This window comes from Cydia pomonella, chromosome 13 (genome assembly GCF_033807575.1).
Source record: "Cydia pomonella isolate Wapato2018A chromosome 13, ilCydPomo1, whole genome shotgun sequence".
Lineage (NCBI taxonomy): Eukaryota > Metazoa > Arthropoda > Insecta > Lepidoptera > Tortricidae > Cydia > Cydia pomonella.
Window position 1 is genome coordinate 17,482,681 of NC_084715.1, and position 21,755 is coordinate 17,504,435.

A 21,755-nucleotide genomic window follows, 5' to 3' on the forward strand; every position below is an offset into this window, starting at 1 on the left:
AATTCGCGTTTCGATGGCTCTGGCGCTATCTAGCGCGTTGACAGCAGATGGCCCTGTACGGCTCCGTATATTAGCGGTAGCTCTAGTTGTCAAAAGTTTACATTTGATAATTCAATTTCCACAAAACATGGCGCCATATACAGCGCTATCGTCAGCTTTCAAAATCAGCGGTAGGGTACGACCTTTTCTTAGACTTTACTATCTTTACATACCTTAACCTATCAATGAAACTTTCCTGAACAGATATGTAGGTACATCAAAATTATTGAACGGATGATGTATTCCTATAATGTATTTCGTAAACTTGTAACGGCATAATTTTTATTCAAGAGGGGGAAAGCTCGTGTAACAGACATAGGTTTGGGAATAGATACATTGTCATATGAAGTTGCGAGAGTTACAATTAGATAGCAAAAGTATATGGTTCTGTCCCTACCTGTAGCCTAGTAAGTAAGTAATAGGGAATATTACGCAAAACTCTGCGTAGAGAGCGCCACTAGTACATATTGAGGTTTTTGATTGAATATCATTACTTTTTATATAGAAATTCATTATAGATAATTTCGAAATCAAAATTTATATTTGCTATTACAAATTAGATACTAACCCCCTTATTTATAAACGTGTACTAAAGTTACGACGCCGCTAATCATCGTTTGTCCCTTTTCGACGTATTAATATGATGGAAAGGGACAAACGATGATTAGCGGCATCGTAACTTTAGTACACATTTATGAATAAGGGGGTTAGTGTGTAAATGAAACTTGTTTATTTGAAAATATTTCAAATCATAAATAAATCACTGTTTCTTTATCTTAGGTTCGTAACCATATAATTGCCGAGCTGGATGCTAAATTTCAACTTGCTAGGTCACCTGGAAGTGGGTTAGGTTTTTGATGTTAGGTCAGTCAGTCAAATTTGGGGTTCTAGTTAGCTTTAGGTCTTAAATTATTTATATTATGTTCATGTTTAATAGGTTTTGAGTTACGTAGGGGTCAAAAGTGGCTAAATGGTTCTTTTCTTTTGAAATTGACTATGACACGCTGCCGCTTGTCTAGATCAGGCGTTTGTGATCAGATTTACCCTATTTTAAGTCCCGTGCAGTCAAGTATCACGCGAAAAGAGAGTAAATAAACAAAAAATATTCCTCCCGTCATTTATCTGCGTAAAATGGTGAGTTCCGTAATAAAAACTATGCTATTTCCTGCCCCGCCAATCAAACTAACGCCATAACAAATTTCGGTTTAGCGGTTTAAGCTTGAATACGTAACCGACATAAAAAGTTACTTTCGCATTAATAATAAAGTATTATAGTAGGTAGGTATTTACCTGTACTGAGTGTATGTCTCCTGGCTAACCGGCTTGCCTCCAAGGTACCGCTGCTTAATAAAATATTATAGTAGGTCGGTATTTACCTGTACTAACTGAGCGTATGTCTCCTGGCTAACCGGCTTGCCTCCAAGGTACCGCTGCTTAATCTTGGCCGCCACAACGGGTCGCTGGTCGATTGGCAACGTATCGTTGTACTCGAAGATGTTGCTGGCCAGTTGGTCCCAGTTGGCTTCCAAGTAGGCCAGAGTGTCGGGTGAAATTTGGTAAGCTGCAACCAAGAGATATAAGTAAACTTAGAATGCTCACTCCATATATATATATATACATTGCAAAAAGTTATTGTTAATAAAATTTAAACTTAATAAGTTTTAAGCCAGTTTAAGACTTATTGACCGAGCTAATGGTTACGATAATTGACCGAAGCGTGAGCGAAGGTCTCCATTTCAGCTTAGTCAAAATTGCTTTCGTATTTATGACCGGATGTTATCCTCTAAGTACTGGTCGCAATTGTCTACCAACTCTCGTGAAATTTTGTTTTAGCAGGTTTGATGATTTAATAGTTCATTTTCACGATACAATTTTTGAAAAATTTTCAAAATGGCGGAGCAACACATTTTTTCAGTTTTAAGTTATGCTCGCAAGGTCTACAACTTAAAGAGCCACTAGTTAATAATGCGTTTTACCATACCTCCCATACAACTTATTATTTATTAAGTAAACTGATGTATGGAGTAAGCATTCTAAGCTTACTTAAGTATTTCACTATGCTTTAGATCAATATACGATATGATAGATAACGCCGGTTTGTTTTTTAGCCTCGGCCACCGAAGAAAAATTTACCAATTGAATTTTTTTTATGCTTAGTAAATATCTACTATTGACATTCGCCAACAAGTTCTACACCTTAGTCAAAATATGGGGCTTGGCCATTTCGTTACTACATGAAATATTGTATAATAAAAAATAATGCATAGTGAATATTTTTTTAGCCCATGTGACGGAAGCGAAACGGCCAAGCCATGTATTTTGACTAAGGAGTAGAGTTTGTGAAGTTAGGGGCTTGCAGAGTGAGAAGTTTGGCTCTACAAGAGATCTGATAACTTTTTGACAGTGCGAGAGTTTCGTCTTGGTATTATTTTACATGAAAATGTTTTTGATGGATGTTTTTGGAAAAAAAATACCGTCTAGGTAACTAGACGGATTTTTTTTATTTAGTACGTATATGACATCTATTTCAGTTTATAATTTATATACTTACATACATGTAGTTGTAAGTACATAAAAACAAATCAAAAACGTATTTGATTGGTTCCCTAGTTGGTAGGTATGAAGCTGATTTATATTGCTTTCACTACACGTGCCAAAAACTAGTCTCCACTGCACAACGCTCATTTATGGGGTCACAGACTCACAGATCACCTTAACTACCAGATGAACAGATGACCAAGAGGCGTACTCTGATTGTTATTTATTTATTTATCGTATCGCATCATAGCTACTGGATTTAACTAATTAATAATGTAGAGTTTCTAGAGATTGAGATTTGCGCTCGTCAAATACTCAATCCCTGAGGTCGTCAATCGTCGTCCGTCATCCGTTATGGATTTGATCTGGATTTGTTATGGATATGATCTGACAGGAACGAAAGTGACGTTTCAGATTCAAGACAAATCCAGATCTAATTCGTAACCTGTTACTTATTACAATCAGGATACTCCACCATATATAAAACAACTCGCGGTCACCACGCATAAGTAGTATACCGGGACTACCGGGTGGGCCTTCTCTTACTCGAGCAAATACGAGTAATTAAAACATATATTGTACTTGTCAAGCGATAAAAGTTATGTTTACTTAACAACTTTTTTGAATTATGAACTTTTGGACTTGCTATTTATCATGCAAATTAATTATATACGGTGTCATAACAAAACACACGCTTTAAACATAGTAACAAAATTCGCATTAGGTACATTGCGTCTTAGAACAAACACGGTACTCGACTCTCGAGCTCTCTATTGTATCACGATTGTATACTACTTATTAGAAGTCGCTGAACAAATGTTGGTCAATTTTAGGAGTACAGCCTACAGTTTAATTTATTGGAGGAGCTTGAGGAGCGCGACAGCTTAATTCAGTATTCACTTTACGACCTGTATCTAACCTACTCATTAAAAATATTTAAGTACAAAAATATATTTCTGTGGATATGGGTAAAATTAACATGGGTTACTAAAGCACAATATAATATAGGACCCAACTCAGTGCTTTATGTTGTTATGTTAATTATGTCGCCGCTCGAGTAGCATTTTACAAGTACCTAGTTAAAATTACAACTATTGATGATGAGACCTCGAATTTTTTGGTAAAAACATAATCAAACGGCATCTATTAGTTTGTGTCTGGGGTGTAATACCATTTGTTGTCAATGACATAGATATATCGCAGTTTATAAAGCCTGTTACGGGGATGACACTCGCACAAAGAATGAAAACCAGCACAATACGAGTACCAAAAAAAAGCGCGGGCTTTAAAAGTTGGCAGGAAATAAGTCACCGAAATGAATAACTTTTAGGGAAAATTATATTGTATTGTCCAATATTAATTTATATTTTTAACGTTTTCATTGAAATTAAGAGACGCCTTTGAATGTCGACTCTTTCATGTGAGTAAATGAATATAAGGTAAAATCATGGTAAAATATAATAAATCGCAATTTGTTTGTGAAGGTCTCAGATGCGAATTAGAAATGTGATAAAAAAATTCCGGGAAGAAACAAGTCATTAGCGTTTTACCTACGTACTTACTGCGTTTGATCCCGATTCTCGGAAAATATAATTTTCATGTGTATACATTTTTTTCTTTGAACTCTAAGCTTATTGTAATTATTACAATCAGACACGCATTACGAGGCGTTTATAAAGAGCACGAGGTCACCACACATAAGTCCAAATGGGTCAAACACATTTTAGAAAAAGTTCACTTCTGTGGAGAATACAATAAAAATTAACGACTCTGATACATAGAAATTCAGTTTTTCTTCTTGAGTCTTAACTACTGAAAAATTGTATCCCGCCCGTAAAGGTCCGCGTAAAATTAGCTTTAGATTCCCTCAAATTTGCGACGTCTCCAGGAAAGACGCGAACGAGTTTGCTATAAAATGTGTATGACCCAAACATTCTTGTAAAATGCGAATAAGTATTTGAGCAGCACTACTGAATTGTATTCTACACCATACACTATAACTTTCCGGTGCATGCGACACTAAACTCAAAGTACACCAATCCTCAATTACTACCAATATTATAACAAACTATTCTCATAACGAATGAAACTCAAATGAACTTGTTACTAAAATGAACCGTTCTCGATTTGCACTTTCCTCAATATGGGCCAATTCCAAATGGACTGAAGCTCATAAAAACCGATACACAGAAGGCTCTTTTCCCAAAATACTCTAAATTTCAATCACAGAACACCCGTTTCCCATAATGATTGATTCACAAAACGGTCTTTTCCCAAAATACACTAAATTCTTGATTGTCATATTTTAGGAAAGGAATCGATGTCATCATTTATTGTTTCTTGAGATTCGCCATGGCCAAGAGGAGTTCCAGCACCGAAATTATTTTAATTGAGAAGCAAAACGGGCGCCCGCTCTCCTTTATGACGGGCACAGGTATAATTTTAGTCACGAGAACAAAGATTCAATGTATATGTTTGGAGGAAATCGCCTTCCTCGAAAATTTTTGAGCAGTAGTAGTCGTCCGCATTGCTCTATATAGTTCTATAAGGCAATACTGACATCTTAGAAAAATACTATTTACAAGTACTTTCAACATAAATAGTTTTCGCTGAAAAACTCTCTTTACTAAACATAAGTGCCGCGAATTTGATACGAATTAAAGAGCCCGGTAACGTTTTTTTTTTTTAAATTTCACTCAATTTTTGGATACTATTTTGCAGCAAATTGTAATTAATATATTAGTATGTATACATATTTCATATGGAACCCTAAAAGGCAACGTACCCGTATAAAGTATGACAATCGTGAATTTGGTGTATTTTGGGAACATGACGTTTTGTGAATCAATCATTATGAAAATCGGGTGTTCTGATACTTTCCCGAATATCAAATTTAGGGTATTTTGGGAAAAGAGCCTTTTGTGTACCGGTTTTTATGACCTTCAGTCTATTTGGAATTGGCCCATATTGAGGAAAGTGCAAATCGAGAACTGTTCATCTTGGTAACAAGTTCATTTGAGTTTCATTCGTTATGAGAATAGTTTGTTATAATATTGGTAGTAATTGAGGAGTGGTGTATTTTGAGTTTAGTGTCGCATGCACCGGAAAGTAATTTTGGGCACAATGAAATAATCGGTAGCGTTTCGATACCAAATTTATACGGGGCCCTTATGTATGACCTCGATTGTCTTTTATGCTCCGTATAATAGCTGAGGTGGTCTGTGAAGTACAAGTATAAATGATTTAAATTTTAGTTTTGAACTTTATAAGTACAAGCTACTAATATTTATTCTGTATCTGTATTGCTCCAAATTGCACCGCATGGGAGGATTACGGACTCGAAATGGGTCGCTAGAGTTCTGATCAAGCTAAGTTAGCAGCGATTTTGATAGCCCAGTCTTTGCAAGTGTTAAGTAAACGTCATAATTTCATACATGTTTGACGTTTATAATAACACTTGGGCTATCTGGGCTATCAAAATCGCTGCCAACTTATCTTGGTTTGACTCTAAGCAGGTTCAACAATGGGAGGACCTGCTATAACTAACCATACTTGCCAGCGGCAGGATACAAGTCCTCTTCAGACGTGACAGCCGTGATAAGGCAGTTTGTGCCTACAGCTTGTACAGTCACCATCAAATAGAAAGTGGTAGCAAAAGTGACCAAATATATATCAACACATGGGTAAGGGACGGGTCCCTACGTAGGTTCCCGAATTAATAACCAAGTCATACCTAATAGCAGCAGGGTAGGTATGACTTGTTACTCTCTTCAAGTTCAGACGTGACAGACGTATTGTGAGGTAGTTTAGCTCCAGTTTGTCCATCAAATAGATGATGGCAGCTAAAGTGACCAAATATACTTATAGCAACACATCAGTAAGGAGCGGGCCCTTAAGGAGGTCCTCAACGAAGGGAGCTGCTATAACTAATTAACTAGTTATAATATATATATTGTGCTTATCCGCGAATTAATAATATGCTAGTCAATCAGTGCTAAACTGTTCTAATTACTTGCGTATTTTTTACATGCAATTAATGTTCTCATCTTACCCTCCTATCGCGAAAATAAATACGCAAATAAATATAACAAACCATCACCAAACGTACAAAACTCGACACCTGGTCCGCCTCTCGAGGCATCATCAGGAGATATTGGATATGTCATAGGTACTTACCAGCAGCAGGATACAAGCCCTCTTCCGATGTGACAGAGGTAATGAAAGGTAGTTTATGCATAGCCCCAGCTTGAGCCGCATGGAATCGGTACTGAGTAAGGAACGGGTCCTTAAGAAGGTTCCTCAATGCAATGAGCTGCTATAACTACATTAGTCATACTTACTAACGGCAGGATACAAGGCCTCTTCCGACGCGACAGAGGTAATGAGAGGTAGTTTATGCATAGCCCCAGCTGGAACCGCATGGAATCGGTACTGAGTAAGGAACGGATCCTTAAGAAGGTTCCTCAATGCAATGAGCTGCTATAACTACACTAGTCATACTTACTAACGGCAGGATACAAGGCCTCTTCCGACGTGACAGAGGTAATGAGAGGTAGTTTATGCATAGCTCCAGCTTGAGACGCATGCAACGGATACTGAGTAAGGAACGGAAACGGGACCTTAAGTAGGCTCCTCAATGCAAGGAGCTGCTATAACTACACTAGTCATACTTACTAGCGGCAGGATACAAGCCCTCTTCCGACGTGACAGAGGTAATGAGAGGTAGTTTATGCATAGCCCCAGATTGAGCCGCATGGAACGGATACTGAGTAAGGAACGGGTCCCTGGTGCCAGGCGGTTCCACGGTGGGAGAGAACGGCGTGAACATTTGTTGGTACGGAAATTCCTGGAACGGGAAAGATTTACTAGAAATAATTCAACGTGTAAAAGTTTTAGGGGCATAAAAAGGCACCCTATCAGGGTATCAAGTACCTACTTCACCAAATGTAAGACCAAAATGTACAAATGAAGATGATTACAATGGAATACATGAAATGAAATAATAATTTATTTGCCTGCCTGTACCAAAAATCTGCCTGATGATTAATTTTAGGATCTCGCTTAACAAAAGTGTGCAACTGTTGAAAGATTTACTCAATTGTTAATACTATTCTGTGACGTTGGAGGTTTTGTCTTGTATCTTTTGTACCTAGCTCTTAAGCAAGAAAATTCCGTGCGACTGTGCAAATATTTAATATACACTCATGAGGCCATGTATCATTAGTTTCAATAGCGTGGGATTCGAAACGTTATTCCTTCATTATATAACGCGCGAAATCAGCGTATTTAACGTCCTATTATTGTAAAAACGATTTTTAAGAAACAAGGAACGCTTAAGCTCAGTCTTAAATGAAAAAATAATTATCCTACATTGTACCTACTTTTGTGTGCTTGTTTGCTACCGACATGGCATAAAACGATCGTATTCATTAAAATAATAATAGGTGCTAGATAGGTTGTCTGGAAGAGATCTCTTCTCAGCGATAAGCCCTGTCCTGTTGATTATTGACCTCTACTTATGTTGCTGTTTTCTTTTTGTATTACTTTCTTTACTGAGAAGTGCAATCGAAATAATAATATTGGCACACTCATAATGAAATGTAACTCTTTGATATCGAACCCAGGCTTACACCATGCTGAGCCGGGATCATTTCGTGGCTAATATGTGTCATGTAATGTAATGTTATACGTTGTAATGTTATGTATAACTTTGTTTTTGTTCCTCTTTCTATGTGTATACTTTTGCCATGAATAAACTATTTCTATTCTATTCTATTCTAAAAGAGCTCCTACATTAACATTCAGAAACCGAGCACTAAATATACTATTACTACGACTTAAAAGCTTTAAAATTAGCATAATCGAGTCAGTCCCAAATCTCCCGGTAACCTTACGACAGCTGATACATTATTTGCCATCAGGAAAAGCTTTGCCTATTAAGTCCAGGTAATTAAACAATGTTATACTAAGAAACATTTCAGTGTGTTCACGCTGTGCTGGCATCATAACCTCAGCTGAGGTTATACTTGAGGCAGTCAACCATTTCGGTGTTGGCAGGGCAGCCCACAAAACTGAGAGACTCTTGGCCTTCTGTAAAGGCTTCATCTATCACACAATGTTATACTTACAAACATTTCAGTCTGAGCTGCGACTACAACCTCAGCAGGCCTGTACTTGAGGCAGTCAACCATCTCGCGGTTGGTGTTGGTAGGGCAGCCCACAATAGCTGACAGACTCTTGGCCTTCTGCAGAGGCTTCACCGAGTGAGTCCAAGACGCGAAGGCGGCGCCGCTGTAGGCTATACCTCGAGCGAAAGTACCTGAAAAAAAAATAACTTTGAAAATGAACCGAATGAATGCGGTGAAAATAGAGCGATAAAACCGTTTAGTATTTTTTTATAAAATTGTAATGTTTTTGTATAGTTGTACCAGAGACTTGTCATACGCAAAGAGCATATAATCACTACGTTCTAGTCATACGCTTCGCTTGACAGACAGATGAAGTGTGCGAAAGGGAAGCCATCACGTATATGAACAAGCCACGAGTGTGAAAGAGGCAGACTACATATGAGAAAACGTAACCATTTTTTGAATTCGAAGGCGGCCGAGGCGGCCAAAATCATATTGCCGTATTTTTTAACGTTAAAAATATACGAGAATCAAAATCAAAAATAAATATTAAGTAATTTAGTGAAGATGGTGTCATGTTGTGTGCCGGATTGTTGTGTTTCAGGGCCAAAAAACCCAGGGAAATACTCATTTCACAGGTAATTATGATAATCGTAGAGAAATTTTCGTAACGATATTTTATCAAATTAACAGCATAAAAAGTGTAAAAAGCCAATTTATACAGTTCATTATAAGTTTTTCTTCAATTGTGTGTTAATATTTCATGATATTAGTCAATAATTTAGAATATTTTGTGTAAAAACCTAAACTGTTACTTTACGCTAGGGCTTGACAAAATGTTCATATGACTGTATCGATAACTTGTCGGTATATTAGTAGGTATGGAATTAGTTGTTCACAAGACATCATTAAGATATTAACCTTTATAACCGACTTAAAATAATAACGATTGTTATAATACCTTTTTTGAAGGTGCACATGTTCAGCGATAAATTTAAACTTCACTTTCCAACACATTACTTACATTTTAACCACTTTTCCACGGCTTTGCCGCCAACACAAGGAAACACAAGACAGCGTATACACACCCAACCCAACTTGTCAGGCGGAAAAGGCGCGAAATTCAAATTTTCTTTGGTAAGTCAACTATTTGCGCCTGCTGTTAACACTTAGCATGTGTTTGTGTTAACGACATTGCACATGTTACACCACTCACACCCGCATACGACAGAAACCTGCTTTATCAACGCGAGTCACCTGCTTTACCGACAGCGCCGCGTTCCATAATGCTTGATCGGACTACGTTAGTAATTTAGTCAAGTAAAAACGAAAAAACGTAAAAAGAGCGTACCTGGGTCGCCTAGCAGGAGGACGTCCTATCGGACGCCCTAGGTATCGCTGGAGCGACATGGTGGAGGCGGATCTGCGCGAGCTTCGAGTCGACAATTGGCGAGAGGTCGCACAGGACCGAGAAAAGTGGCGCTGTCTTGTGTCGGGGGCCAAGTCTCATTTTGGGTCGCTGAGCCAACGGAGTAAGTAGTAAGTAAGTAAACGTCCCAGAACACCAAACCAGGTGAGAAAAATAAAAAATCGCAATGAGTGGCGATACGATTTTAAGTCGACACGAGTTTCGAATTAACTATTCGCAAATGTATTACAATACATATGCCCCTTAAAATGTTCGATATAGTTACGTAATGTGCTAATTATCGCACTAGTGCGGTAAAGTAGCTCCATATGTACTGTAAAATAAGTAACAATATATATTTGACCATTGTGACACATGTGTACCTATATATTTGACCATTTTGATGCTGACTGTAACGACTGTAACTGTAGCCTCGGTTATCACTATCAGTATTGTTATTTACTATGCGTCCGCTGTAAAAGAAAATTAAAGGTACTAAAGGCGCTAATAAGGTCTAATAGTAGTAATAATAATAATACTCATACCTATTACATTTATAATAAAAACAAACACATTTTAAAAAGTAGTCGATAAAGCAGTTAAATATCGATAGATTATTAATATGTTGTAACATGACATCACTATTTTTGTTCGCACATAGACAATTTACGCACACACTTGCATTTCATTTTTGGTCACACTTTTGAAGTTTGACAGTCGTTCTATACTATCCTATTTCTATGAGTTGTACAGTAGTTCATGAATTGTCTCAGCCTTGCATCGTTATTTATATTATAATCGATGACTTTTGAAGTGTGACAGCAAAGAGCTCGTATAAGAAGATTGTAAGTATCACTAAAAATCTAAATCCGTACCTAATCTGAATACAGAAACTTAAAATGAATAAGTATTATTCGTCGTAATTTTGATTCCTTCCCATAGCACCTCGTGGGTTTCTCGGAAGACAAATAAATAATAAAACGAAAATTGTTTGGACGTGAAACCGACTGATAACCGGATATTTGGTATGTCAACAACACGTCAATGACGGAAAAAGTCATAAAAAGTGGTTGTTTCGTTTCCGACTTTCAGTAGGTATTGTGTTTGTGGTTTGGCATCGTGCCAATTACGTGAAAATTGCGATAAATTAGGAGGACAAAATTAAAAACTGTCTGTGTTGGTAATGACGTGAAACAAAACTTTTCGTGTATTGACATAAGACCAACTTGTAGAACCAATTCACAGGTTTGGAAGTCTCGCTTCGTCATCATTATTTTTAAGATGATATATGTCGATGGCGGAATAAGCAAAACATTGATCAGATTCCTAGAAGTCCTAGAAATGGGACACAAAGGTAACTCAGGTAAGTGCTTACGTTTATTGTTTTAATCCTAAAAAAATGTTCTAAGCTTTTGTGTGCATTGTATTATAGGTACCACCATCATGCTCTGCGATTGTAGATAAATTGGTTGTTCAATACTTACGCTATCGCTATTAAATGTAGAATTCAGCTAGAACCCTAAATGGCTGAACAATCACGGAGCGTGACTGTACTATGAGATCTAGATGATATCATATAGGTACAATCTAAACCATTTATTAGCTAAATGATTGTACAATTATAGATAAAATAAACTGATTCTTATAAATACGTTCTGGTCTCAGCAAGTTTGTAGACACAACCCTCCAAGGTTCAAAATTAAATATTTATGAAAATAGAGAAAGAGATAGCTTTAATAGACAAATAATTGCAAGAGGGTTTAAATAATAAATCAAAAAATATATATATTTGACGGCAAAGAAAAATAATCCATCTATTGTGTTTTAACCATTATGCACATCACATGCATTTGCAAGTTGCAACCTACAATATTCATCCAAAAGTACTATACAAAGCAAATGAAAACCAGAACAAAAGCTCCAATTACATCCACCCTCTTCGATTTCGAGCCCGAAATGAGTCTCGAATTTGGGCCTGATAAGCGTTTTCGTTTCACGGAATATCAGCACATCATTGGCAATATTTGAAATGTAAAAAATACTTTGTCTCTTATTGCCAAAAATGTATAAGGTTTGATATTTTGTATTTGAACCATATTTTTACATCTTAAATATTGTAAACGATGTGCTAATATTTGGTGAAACGGAAAAAATACTATTTCTCGGGCCCGAAATCGGTTCTGATTTCAAACCTGATAAAGTGTGGATGTAATTGGCACTAAATCCGAACCCGAACCCTTAGTAGCAAAATTTCTGCGATAAATATATAGACCTAAGTATTAACTCGTATCATATTATAGCAATGATTCGTTTTCACTCAACCAAAGGTGTAACTATTTCAAATCATAAACAGATATGAAGGTCCTTGAGAAGTTTACCTTATCTGCGTTCATTGCCTTTAATTGCCTGGTCAAGCATGATATTAACTTGTGCAAATACAAATAACAGGTATTTGTAAACATTACGTGGATGTTTATATTGTTTATCTAGGCAAATCTTTAGTCCTGGACCCCTTAGGGACGCATCCTGGCCTGGTGTTTATTTAGGGTTTGGGGTAATAATTATCAAAAGTTCTAAACATAGTAAAGATCAACTGAGCTGGTTGGTAACAAGTTATTAGGACGTCCGCTAGCTGGCGCAGGTGCACGCAGCGGGCGAGCGGGTTAACGAGAAATAGTATGAGCAACGCTAACTGTGTGGAGTTGCGCGGAAGCGTGTGACGGATTTTATCTACAATGCCACCCGCGTGCAAGCGCCCGCTCCGTGCACCCGCGCTAGCTATCGGACGCCCTTATGATCAACTACGATCTGATTGAAGGCTTAGGTGCATGAAATGGATTTGTATTATACTCTGTATCTGTTAGTATTTAAATAAAAGTAAACAAAACCTGCCCTCAAATGGCTCCTTAAGCCAGTTGAGGGTAGATGAAAACATTACATGACCAAAATGTTGTAGGTTAATGTCGCATAGCGTTCAGTGACAGATCCAGGCGGTTTACCAATAAATGTTATAACTATCCGAAAATGTGCAAATTGATTGTTTACTTTAAATAAATATTTATTTAAATACCTAAAGATACAGAGTTATAAATAGATATATTATCTTTAGTAAGTGAAAATGTAATAAGTATATAAATTATAATATTCAGATAAGATAGATAAGATAAGAAGAATTTATTACCACAAAAGGAACATTAATCATAAAACACAAATTAATATTTAAAGAAACAGAAAATTGAGCTAATTAATAGGTCTTTACCTTCAGCTTCACTCAGCGCAGCATGGTCATGGCGGTTTGGTTCACAACCAAAAAGTTGTCTCCGCTGAACGCCATTATTATCCTCGAGTTGTGCGAGAAGCGATTGAAATCAAGAAATACCCCGGAAATTTTAATAGGGAGGGTGCATTTAACTTATCGCCAGGCTTCGGAGTATTTTTAGCAAGGTAAGACTAAAGTGAGCTATGGAGTCGTTGTTAACATTAAAATGAAAGTCATTAAGTTCGTCCGGATCGTTTTAAAATATTTGGACTACTTATATGTAATATTGTTTACATATATGTATAATTAATATTACCTATATTGCAGTCTCATCGCTACAATATTTTATCAGTATCTAGAGTAGGTACATACTATATTATAAACTGAAATAAATGTATATATACTAAGAAAAAAAACACACATACTATATTGTTGCGATATAGAACTATACATAGTCATTCAAACTCAGTCCTATAGCTACGTGTTCTATGGATATTGATTGTTATATGGATGTTGCGTGTCGGACTATTGACAATAATTAACATACGAGTATGTGTAGTGGATGGTTTGAAAATGGGATGTCTATTCCAAACTTTTTCACAGACTTTTCGGCGGGTAGTTACATATATCTCTGTTTTAACATTTTGCTGGTATATCAGAGTCGTGACCATGACCAGTGAAACCTGTGTCAAAACGTTAGTAAATAAACCTAATAAAATAAATTCGTTATAGACCCGGTTATATTTCAATGTGATTTAATATCTAAATTAGTTCTAGTCACAAAACTCAGCTACTTTCTAGTAAAAAAACTATTGTGAAACTTTTTAATCAACCTATTTATAGAATCAGGCGTTACTTTGCGGAAATCCATATTAATTCAAACAAAAATATCTTTACCAAGATATCGTCTGAGATAAGCGGTAGAACTAGAGGTATAAAACAAAATAAATGAGTGTTGGCCAAATATTCGTATTAGGCAAACTCTATATTCGGCCCATCTCTACTCTTGAGTATACACTCGATGATTAAGTTATAATAATTGATAATTGAGTTTCAACCACTATGTTCTCGAAGTCTTGATTGCTTTCCTTTGATCTATTACGGACGAGTATCTATTGACAATAGACCATCAGTCGAGATTACTATTAATCCACATTGCGCCTGCTTGATTGAAAGCCGTATTTAGCTAAGGCTAGCAATAAATACTGCGAGGCCTATAGTTTATTCTAATCACGTACTTGACTGACTATTACAGTTAATAATGGCCCTATGAGCTTTAGACCTCATGGAACCCCATTGATTTGCTTTTTGAAACATTTCCAAAAACAAAACCAACAAAAATAACTATTTAGCAAAAAAATCAGTTTTGGTACAACTTTTTATCGCTGACTGTACTTTTCTTTCCACATGCAACTAATACTCTCCGAGACAATTCTAATAACCCAAAACACAATTAGTTTGCTGTGTTTTAAAACAGAGTTCCCATGGCCAACTCCTGTCTGGCCCATGGCCAAATCGGGAAGTGGGTCAAATTTAGCTTTCAATATTTGACCCATACTAACTAACTAATATTGATACCCGAGCCAGTGAAAGATTCCAAAATCCAGGGAATAGATTTGCAGGAAGTGAATTCCACTCCTTAGCCGTTCGCATGATTAAGCTGGATGTGTAGCGTTTAGTGCGAATCAGTGGTATAGTCGTTAAATTTGTAGCTGGCCCTCAACGGCTTATGCTTTGTCTATTGTTAACTAAAACGGCGCGTGCCACTACCTGCAAGAAAAGGGTCGTATAATTCTAATTGGCACCTGAGCGCTGGCTAGTCTAACGCTCAAAAAACCAGTGTAGGTGTGCTCTCCGATAACGCGCCTTTGTTACGCATATCGAGGACACATTTTAGGCTGGTTCGGTAGCGTTCGACTCGCCGGCACTCAGAAACCGTATAGGGACCACACAAAAACTCGCAAATCATTTTTCCATTTGTTCATTTTGAATCTTATTTCGATTACCATAGGAGTTGTAATTAAATAACAGGTTAAAGTGACCGGGCCCCTTTTTTTGCAGGTAGTGGCACGCGTCGTTTTAGTTAACAATAGACAAAGCATAAGCCGTTGAGGGCCAGCTACAAATCTAACGACTATAAAGTACGACGTAAGGGTGAAACGCAAGTCCGCGTCTAGTCCCACGGTGGCAGAACGGAGATGGGGGGATAAGATTATGTAATCCCATCGCACACTCCCCGAAATGTATCCCGTAGAATACCGATACACCGATAAACATTATTGACGAACTTCAATTTTCGCGGTTATAGCCCAGGCGCGGACGCGTGCGACGGATTTTACCTACAATGGCGTGCGCCCGCTTCGTGCACCCGCGCCAGCTAGCGGACGCGCATAGATGAAGCGAATAGACACTGCATTTTCATCAGTTTTGATAAGCAAAGAGCCAGACATTAAATATTAATTAAAATATTATTTATCTTTCTTATTATCTATGACCTGCCTCAAGTCAAATGTGTATTTTTATCAATTTTGGTAAGAAAAGAGCAAGACATTAAATATTAATTAAAATATTATTTTTCTTTCTTATTATCTATGACCTGCCTGAAGTCACCTTCAGTTTTTTTTATTCTGTTATAATATTTTTATTATTTCTGCTAGCAGATTATTGCAATCACCAATATTGGCACAACAAACACATATTGAGACAGCTGGGCTTTTATTAGAAAATTAGAAATGCTTGCCGACTCCATTGCCATCGCAGTCCAGTATAAATCTGAACTCAAATTACTCATTATTATTATTATTCTGAGCCCATATTGTTCCACTGCTGGGCAAATGCCTCCCTCTTATTCTTCCACGTGTCCCTATCCTCGGAAGTCTCCCACCAGTCTCTGTCAAAGCCGTCAAGTTCGTCCCGCCATCTCCGACAAGGTTTACCGTGACGCCTTACAATCTGTGGGACCCAACAGGTGGCTGTTTTGGCCCACAGGTCATCCGGCATACGACAGACGTGCCCTGCCCAGTCCCATGTGAGCTTAGCGGCAGTTTCATCTACATCAGTTATTCCAGTTTTGGAGCGTAGTATTGTATTTTTAATGCGATCGGTTAACTTCACTCTAATGACTACTTTTTTTATTTTTTTATTAGCTTATTTGTGTGTCCCACTGCTGGGCAAAGGCCTCCTCCCCTCTAGCTTTCCAATCCTCCCTGTGCTGAGCAAGATCCCGCCAGTCCCGCTGAAACGCATCTTATTAAAAATAACTTATACTTATTAAAAATTCTGGGGTCTAATTTAGGGTTCCGTAGCCAACTAGCAACCCTTATAGTTTTACCATGTCAGTCTGTCTGTCAGTCCGCGGCTTTGCTCTATGATCGTTAGTTCTAGAAAGCTGCAATTTGGCATCATCGCAATCAATCATTGCGATAAAGTGGTAAAATAAAAACTAGAAAAATATCTTCTACACGTAAAGCGGGAATGTTTATTTTTCGCGTAGGGTGATGTTGGATAGGCTTTTAAAAGAAGGGTTTTCAAAAACTATTTTTTAAAGTAAATATTTTCAAAGATAATCGCTCCGAAAGAAAAAAATATACGGTCTCAAACCATGGGTCAAAAAATTCGTGAAAGTAAAGCTTAATAAAGACTTTCAATGAAAACTATAGCGAATATGATCGGTTAAGCAGTTTTTGAGTTATCGCAAGAAGTCTTCCCTTCTTATTAGTAAAAAGACGTACAAAGCTCTGCGTATAATTTGAAATGAAAGGTTGTTTGTAATGTACATATATTATAATACTTACTAATTGCCCCTGTTCAGCTTATGGACGGCCTATTGTATTGTAACTACGGAACCCTACACTGGTTTTATTTCTAGATATTAGATACGCTCACAGTTAGTAAGATTCACAGTTGTTACCAAAATGTTTTGCAAATAAACAGGCAGTGTGAGTGGAATCGTGGGTTTGCACATGATATCTATTCGTGATTTGATGGTTTCAAACAATAAAAGTTGCTAGAGTGTCATTGAGTTTAGTGCCTACTAGATATTAAATGTCCACAATTATGTTTTTTTGGTCAAATAAAGTGTTTGACAAAAAAAAATATCGATATGTCTGTTATCGATGTTACCTTAACGTTACATATAAGTAGATATTTTTAACATTGTATAAGAAGATAGCTAACACGAAATATACAACACGTTCGATATTTCTTAATATATTGGTAGTTTTCCTCTAATATTTTAACAAAGTTTATGTTTTTATTTTTAAGTACATACCTACTAAATATATATAATAAAGAAATTATAAACCGATTTATGATTGAATTGCATTCTTGAAATTTCTCGGTCATTTACAGCAAGTTATGACAAACTTTTGCATGTGTTCATATATTTTGGAAGTGATAAATGTCGCTATTATTAAGTATTAGTGTAAGAATAGTATAAGTCTGTTTATTTAGTTCCGATCACAATGCTGTCCTAAAACTACTGTCAGACCTCCTAGTAATTGTCTTAGGATATAGGCTATATGTACTATTTTGTAATCATGTCTGTAAATGTTATTGGTTTGTATCTGTTTTTTTTTCCAAAAAGAAATGTAAGGGTAAGAGAGATGTGAAATTTAAAATTAAGATAATATATTATTTTCAATTTAAATTTCAAAGGGCATGTAAGGGCAAAGTCGATTATTAGGTCGAACCATAGTAGTCTCATTCGATATTTAATAACACCGTTAGAGTAACAAGAATACAGATATCTATAAACAGTAAGGTAAGAGTGAGACAGCGTTTTACAAATAAAAGACACTTCCAATATGTCGTTGTTTCAATAATCAAGTCCTTACAGAAAAATAAAATAACATAATTAGAAGTTACGTCTTTTATTATAAATCTACGACTGACTTATCGATAACAGATTTATCGATGTTTAATTTTTTAAATCCCTCGTTTTTGCCACAAAATCTACTATGTCTGCTCATAATAAACATTCTATTCAACGTCTGTTGTCAAAGAGTCTCCTTGCCAGTAAAATAAATTACCCCCTCATTCATAAAACTTTACGAGCTTGAATTAGTTCAATTATATTTTATCCCTTTTTTACGAATACATAAGTCAAAATGACAGATAAAGACAAACGATTCATAGCTAATTCAGGCTTGTAATGCGTTTATGAATAACGCCCTTAGTAGGTATCACTGAAAATCCACAACATGGCTAAGGCCAAATAAGATCTTGTCGGGGTATACTTTTCCTTTTTCCCGCGAATGCTATATCAATATTGGTGGTAATTTGCAAGAATCTAAATCGTTCCTGGCATCTGTTTATTAACTTGTCAGTCGAACGATTCTCGATTATTATCTAAAGTAGAGCAAAAGTAGAGCAATCTATTCAACCTCGATGTGCTAGCTGGCTCACAAAATGCAATCGCGAGTTTATAACTCAGACTTTAAGATGGAGATTGGCGCAACTGAAAATGCCATTATACTGGACGTTTTAACTGACAAACGATAAGTAGAAGAGGATCACAAGTTGATGTCTATCTATTCATCTTAAGTTCATTGGAGACAAGATATGCATGTGGGGCTAACAAGCTAGTAACTGGCAAGTAAGTACTGGTCGTGTTACCTGTCCTCGGCACAATACATTTGCAATTTGCGGCAGTTTCAAGTACTCTGCCACGAAGTGCTAGAACAATATACCACCACCTATATGCAATTCATCATCTGTACATTCATTAAAAAAAATGTTTATGTTGTTCACAACGACAGTGTGACAGTTCGTCCAGAGCTTAGTAAAGGTAATGCTGCAGTATTGTGGCTAATTATTTATATATTTTTTTTCAATACTTATGTTTAATGGCTGAGCTCAGACAATGCATTTTCTTTTTATCTCTTAAAGGATTAGTTAGATATTCGTACTTGTTTTATCTCACTTGTATAGCTATGTCGCGTTTATTGGAAGGGCTTCTACGGAACACCAGCGTCAAGGTATTCAAAAGGCACCTGGACACCAAGCTGAGTGGAAACCTTTTCAGTGACGCTTAAACCCGTTTTTGTGACATATTTTTGTAATTTTTTTGTTATTCAAGCGTCCTAAATAAATTTGATTCTATTCTATTCTATAAGTTCACCGAGAGTTAAATAAATAAATAAATATTATAAGACATTATTATACAAATTGACTAAGTCCCACAGTAAGCTCAATAAGGCTTGTGTTGAGGGTACTTAGACAACGATATATATAATATATAAATATTTATAAATACTTAAATACATAGAAAACACCCATGACTCAGGAACAAATATCCATGATCATCACACGAATAAATGCCCTGACCAGGATTTGAACCCGGGACCATCGGCTTCATAGGCAGGGTCACTACCCACTAGGCCAGACCGGTCGTCAAAAGAGTTCCATTTCTATTTCAGCAAATTTTGTTTTCCGAAGCAAAAATGCATGAGTTTCTATACAAAAATACCCATAATAATATTGAATATTTAAAGAGTTTTAATATTTGAAGAGTTCTCTCGATTGCTCCAGGATCCCGTTATCAGATCCTATCTCAATGACAACCGGTCCACGACGAGTCGATCTGTGATATTCTTTCAACAAACAATACTTTTTTGATTCGGTCCAGCCATCTTTGAGAAATCGTCCAACTAACTTAAACAAACCAAAGATTCCTTAGAAACTTCTTTGAAATCTTGAAGTCTGGCAAAAAGGTCCTCCAAATTTAATAACTATAAAATAAATATCTAAAAAACTCCTTACACCCTCCCCTACGCTAATTATATATTTTAAACCATTTTATGCTAAAATGCCTTACATCATTTTGGAAAAAAGCTGATCCTCTTCAAACTACTGGATCGAGTTTTATCAATCATAGTTAAGAATCACCGCCAGGAAAGACGCTTTCACGTAAAGATCGCATCGAAATTTGCGATGCCACAGACAGACATACAGACAGACATTAGCGTTAAACGCATAACACCCCTCTTTTTTCGTCAGGGGTTAAAAACAATCGACATCTAAGTGTACGAAGTCCGAACGTAAGGGATAATTAACATTCCGAAGGTTCTCCGTTATTATAACTACCATGTGTGGGCCTTAATTCTTTGAAATAAGGTTTATAAAATGGCAGTCTGTAGTGTGGACGATGCCGATGGTACTTGTTAATATTTTGCCTTTAGAGTGAAGATCATCAAAAGTTGGTAGGAATTTTAATTTATTCCGCTTGGGAAACTTGAGAGACAGCGTTATATAGGACATCCACAGCTGGCTCGGAATGTCTATTAAAATATTTATAGGCATTTAATTTTATGCCAGCTGAAAATAAACTTACCTAGACACTAAAACGCGTTTTAACCGGAGTTGACTGTCAGTACACCTGTGTCACTAACGAAAACTACTCTTTTAATGCATCTGAATTTTTTAGGCCCGGCGCCCACGATCGGCATTGCATGGTAAGGGATCCTTCTTCATATTGCCGAGTCGTCCTCAGGCAGGCCGAGGTCTGCCGAAGGATCTCTTGCCGAGCCATGCCGATAGTGGGCGTCGGTAATAGGATGACATCCCGTAAGTTGGCTGAAAAAATGTACAGTATCATACTTAGGCAAATCAAAGCCGTAACGTTGATAAGTTGCCGTTGGACATTACTATGTTGTTGACTTTAGGTGTTTGTCAATTAGACTGACATTTGGACACCGGGGAAATGTAGTAGTAGTGCGTGCTGTTGCCGTTGAACATTAAGTAGTTCATTAATATATTGTTCCTAATATTAGATAGATATTATCAAACTGACCTTTGGACATCGGGGAAAGATAATGGTAGTGTACACTGGCACCTCCTGCAGAGCAACCAGTGAGTGTAACACTATCCGGGTTGCCACCGAACATCATGATGTTGTTCTTCACCCACTGCAGCGCGAACGATTGGTCCTTCAGGCCTGCATTGCCGGGAATTTGTTCGTCACCAGTACTCAGAAAACCTGGAGAAGTTATCATCAATGAATATAAACTTAAACACATCAAAATTTATGGGATCGTGGTTCATCATCAATGTTACATCCCACTTCTGGACACAGTGGGCGCCTGAGTAGACACTTGAGAGGAACAGGACGGGGCGTGTGAATGTGCATGTTAAAGGCCAGAGTGCCCAGAGTACAGAGGCTGCGAGTGCGTAGACTTGCACGACGCGTGCGTTAAAATGTTTGAGCCATGCACGCACATATCTCGCAAGCGGTGTGCCGTCTCTCATAAGGATCTGTATATTACAATGTGCAAGTTCACGTTCGTTCACGCACACGCATCCGGTGTACACAGATCTTAAACAAATGTTATACGAGCGGCCTGAGTGCACGCTGGCCCTTTAGACATTTCATTGGCAGGCGCGG

At 37.1% G+C, this 21,755-nt stretch overlaps 1 protein-coding gene across 1 annotated transcript in view; it reads right to left on the reverse strand.

Annotated features, from left to right (window-relative positions):
• LOC133524440 (carboxylic ester hydrolase-like) overlaps positions 1 to 21,755 on the reverse strand; it is a 41,994-nt gene that overhangs the window by 5,864 nt on the left and 14,375 nt on the right. Inside the window, exons 4-7 of the mRNA XM_061860480.1 lie at positions 21,165 to 21,350; positions 8,706 to 8,896; positions 7,252 to 7,423; positions 1,416 to 1,600 (exon numbers count right to left, since the gene is read on the reverse strand). Coding sequence (XP_061716464.1) covers positions 1,416 to 1,600; positions 7,252 to 7,423; positions 8,706 to 8,896; positions 21,165 to 21,350 — 734 coding nt within the window. The remainder of the gene's footprint in view (positions 1 to 1,415; positions 1,601 to 7,251; positions 7,424 to 8,705; positions 8,897 to 21,164; positions 21,351 to 21,755) is intronic.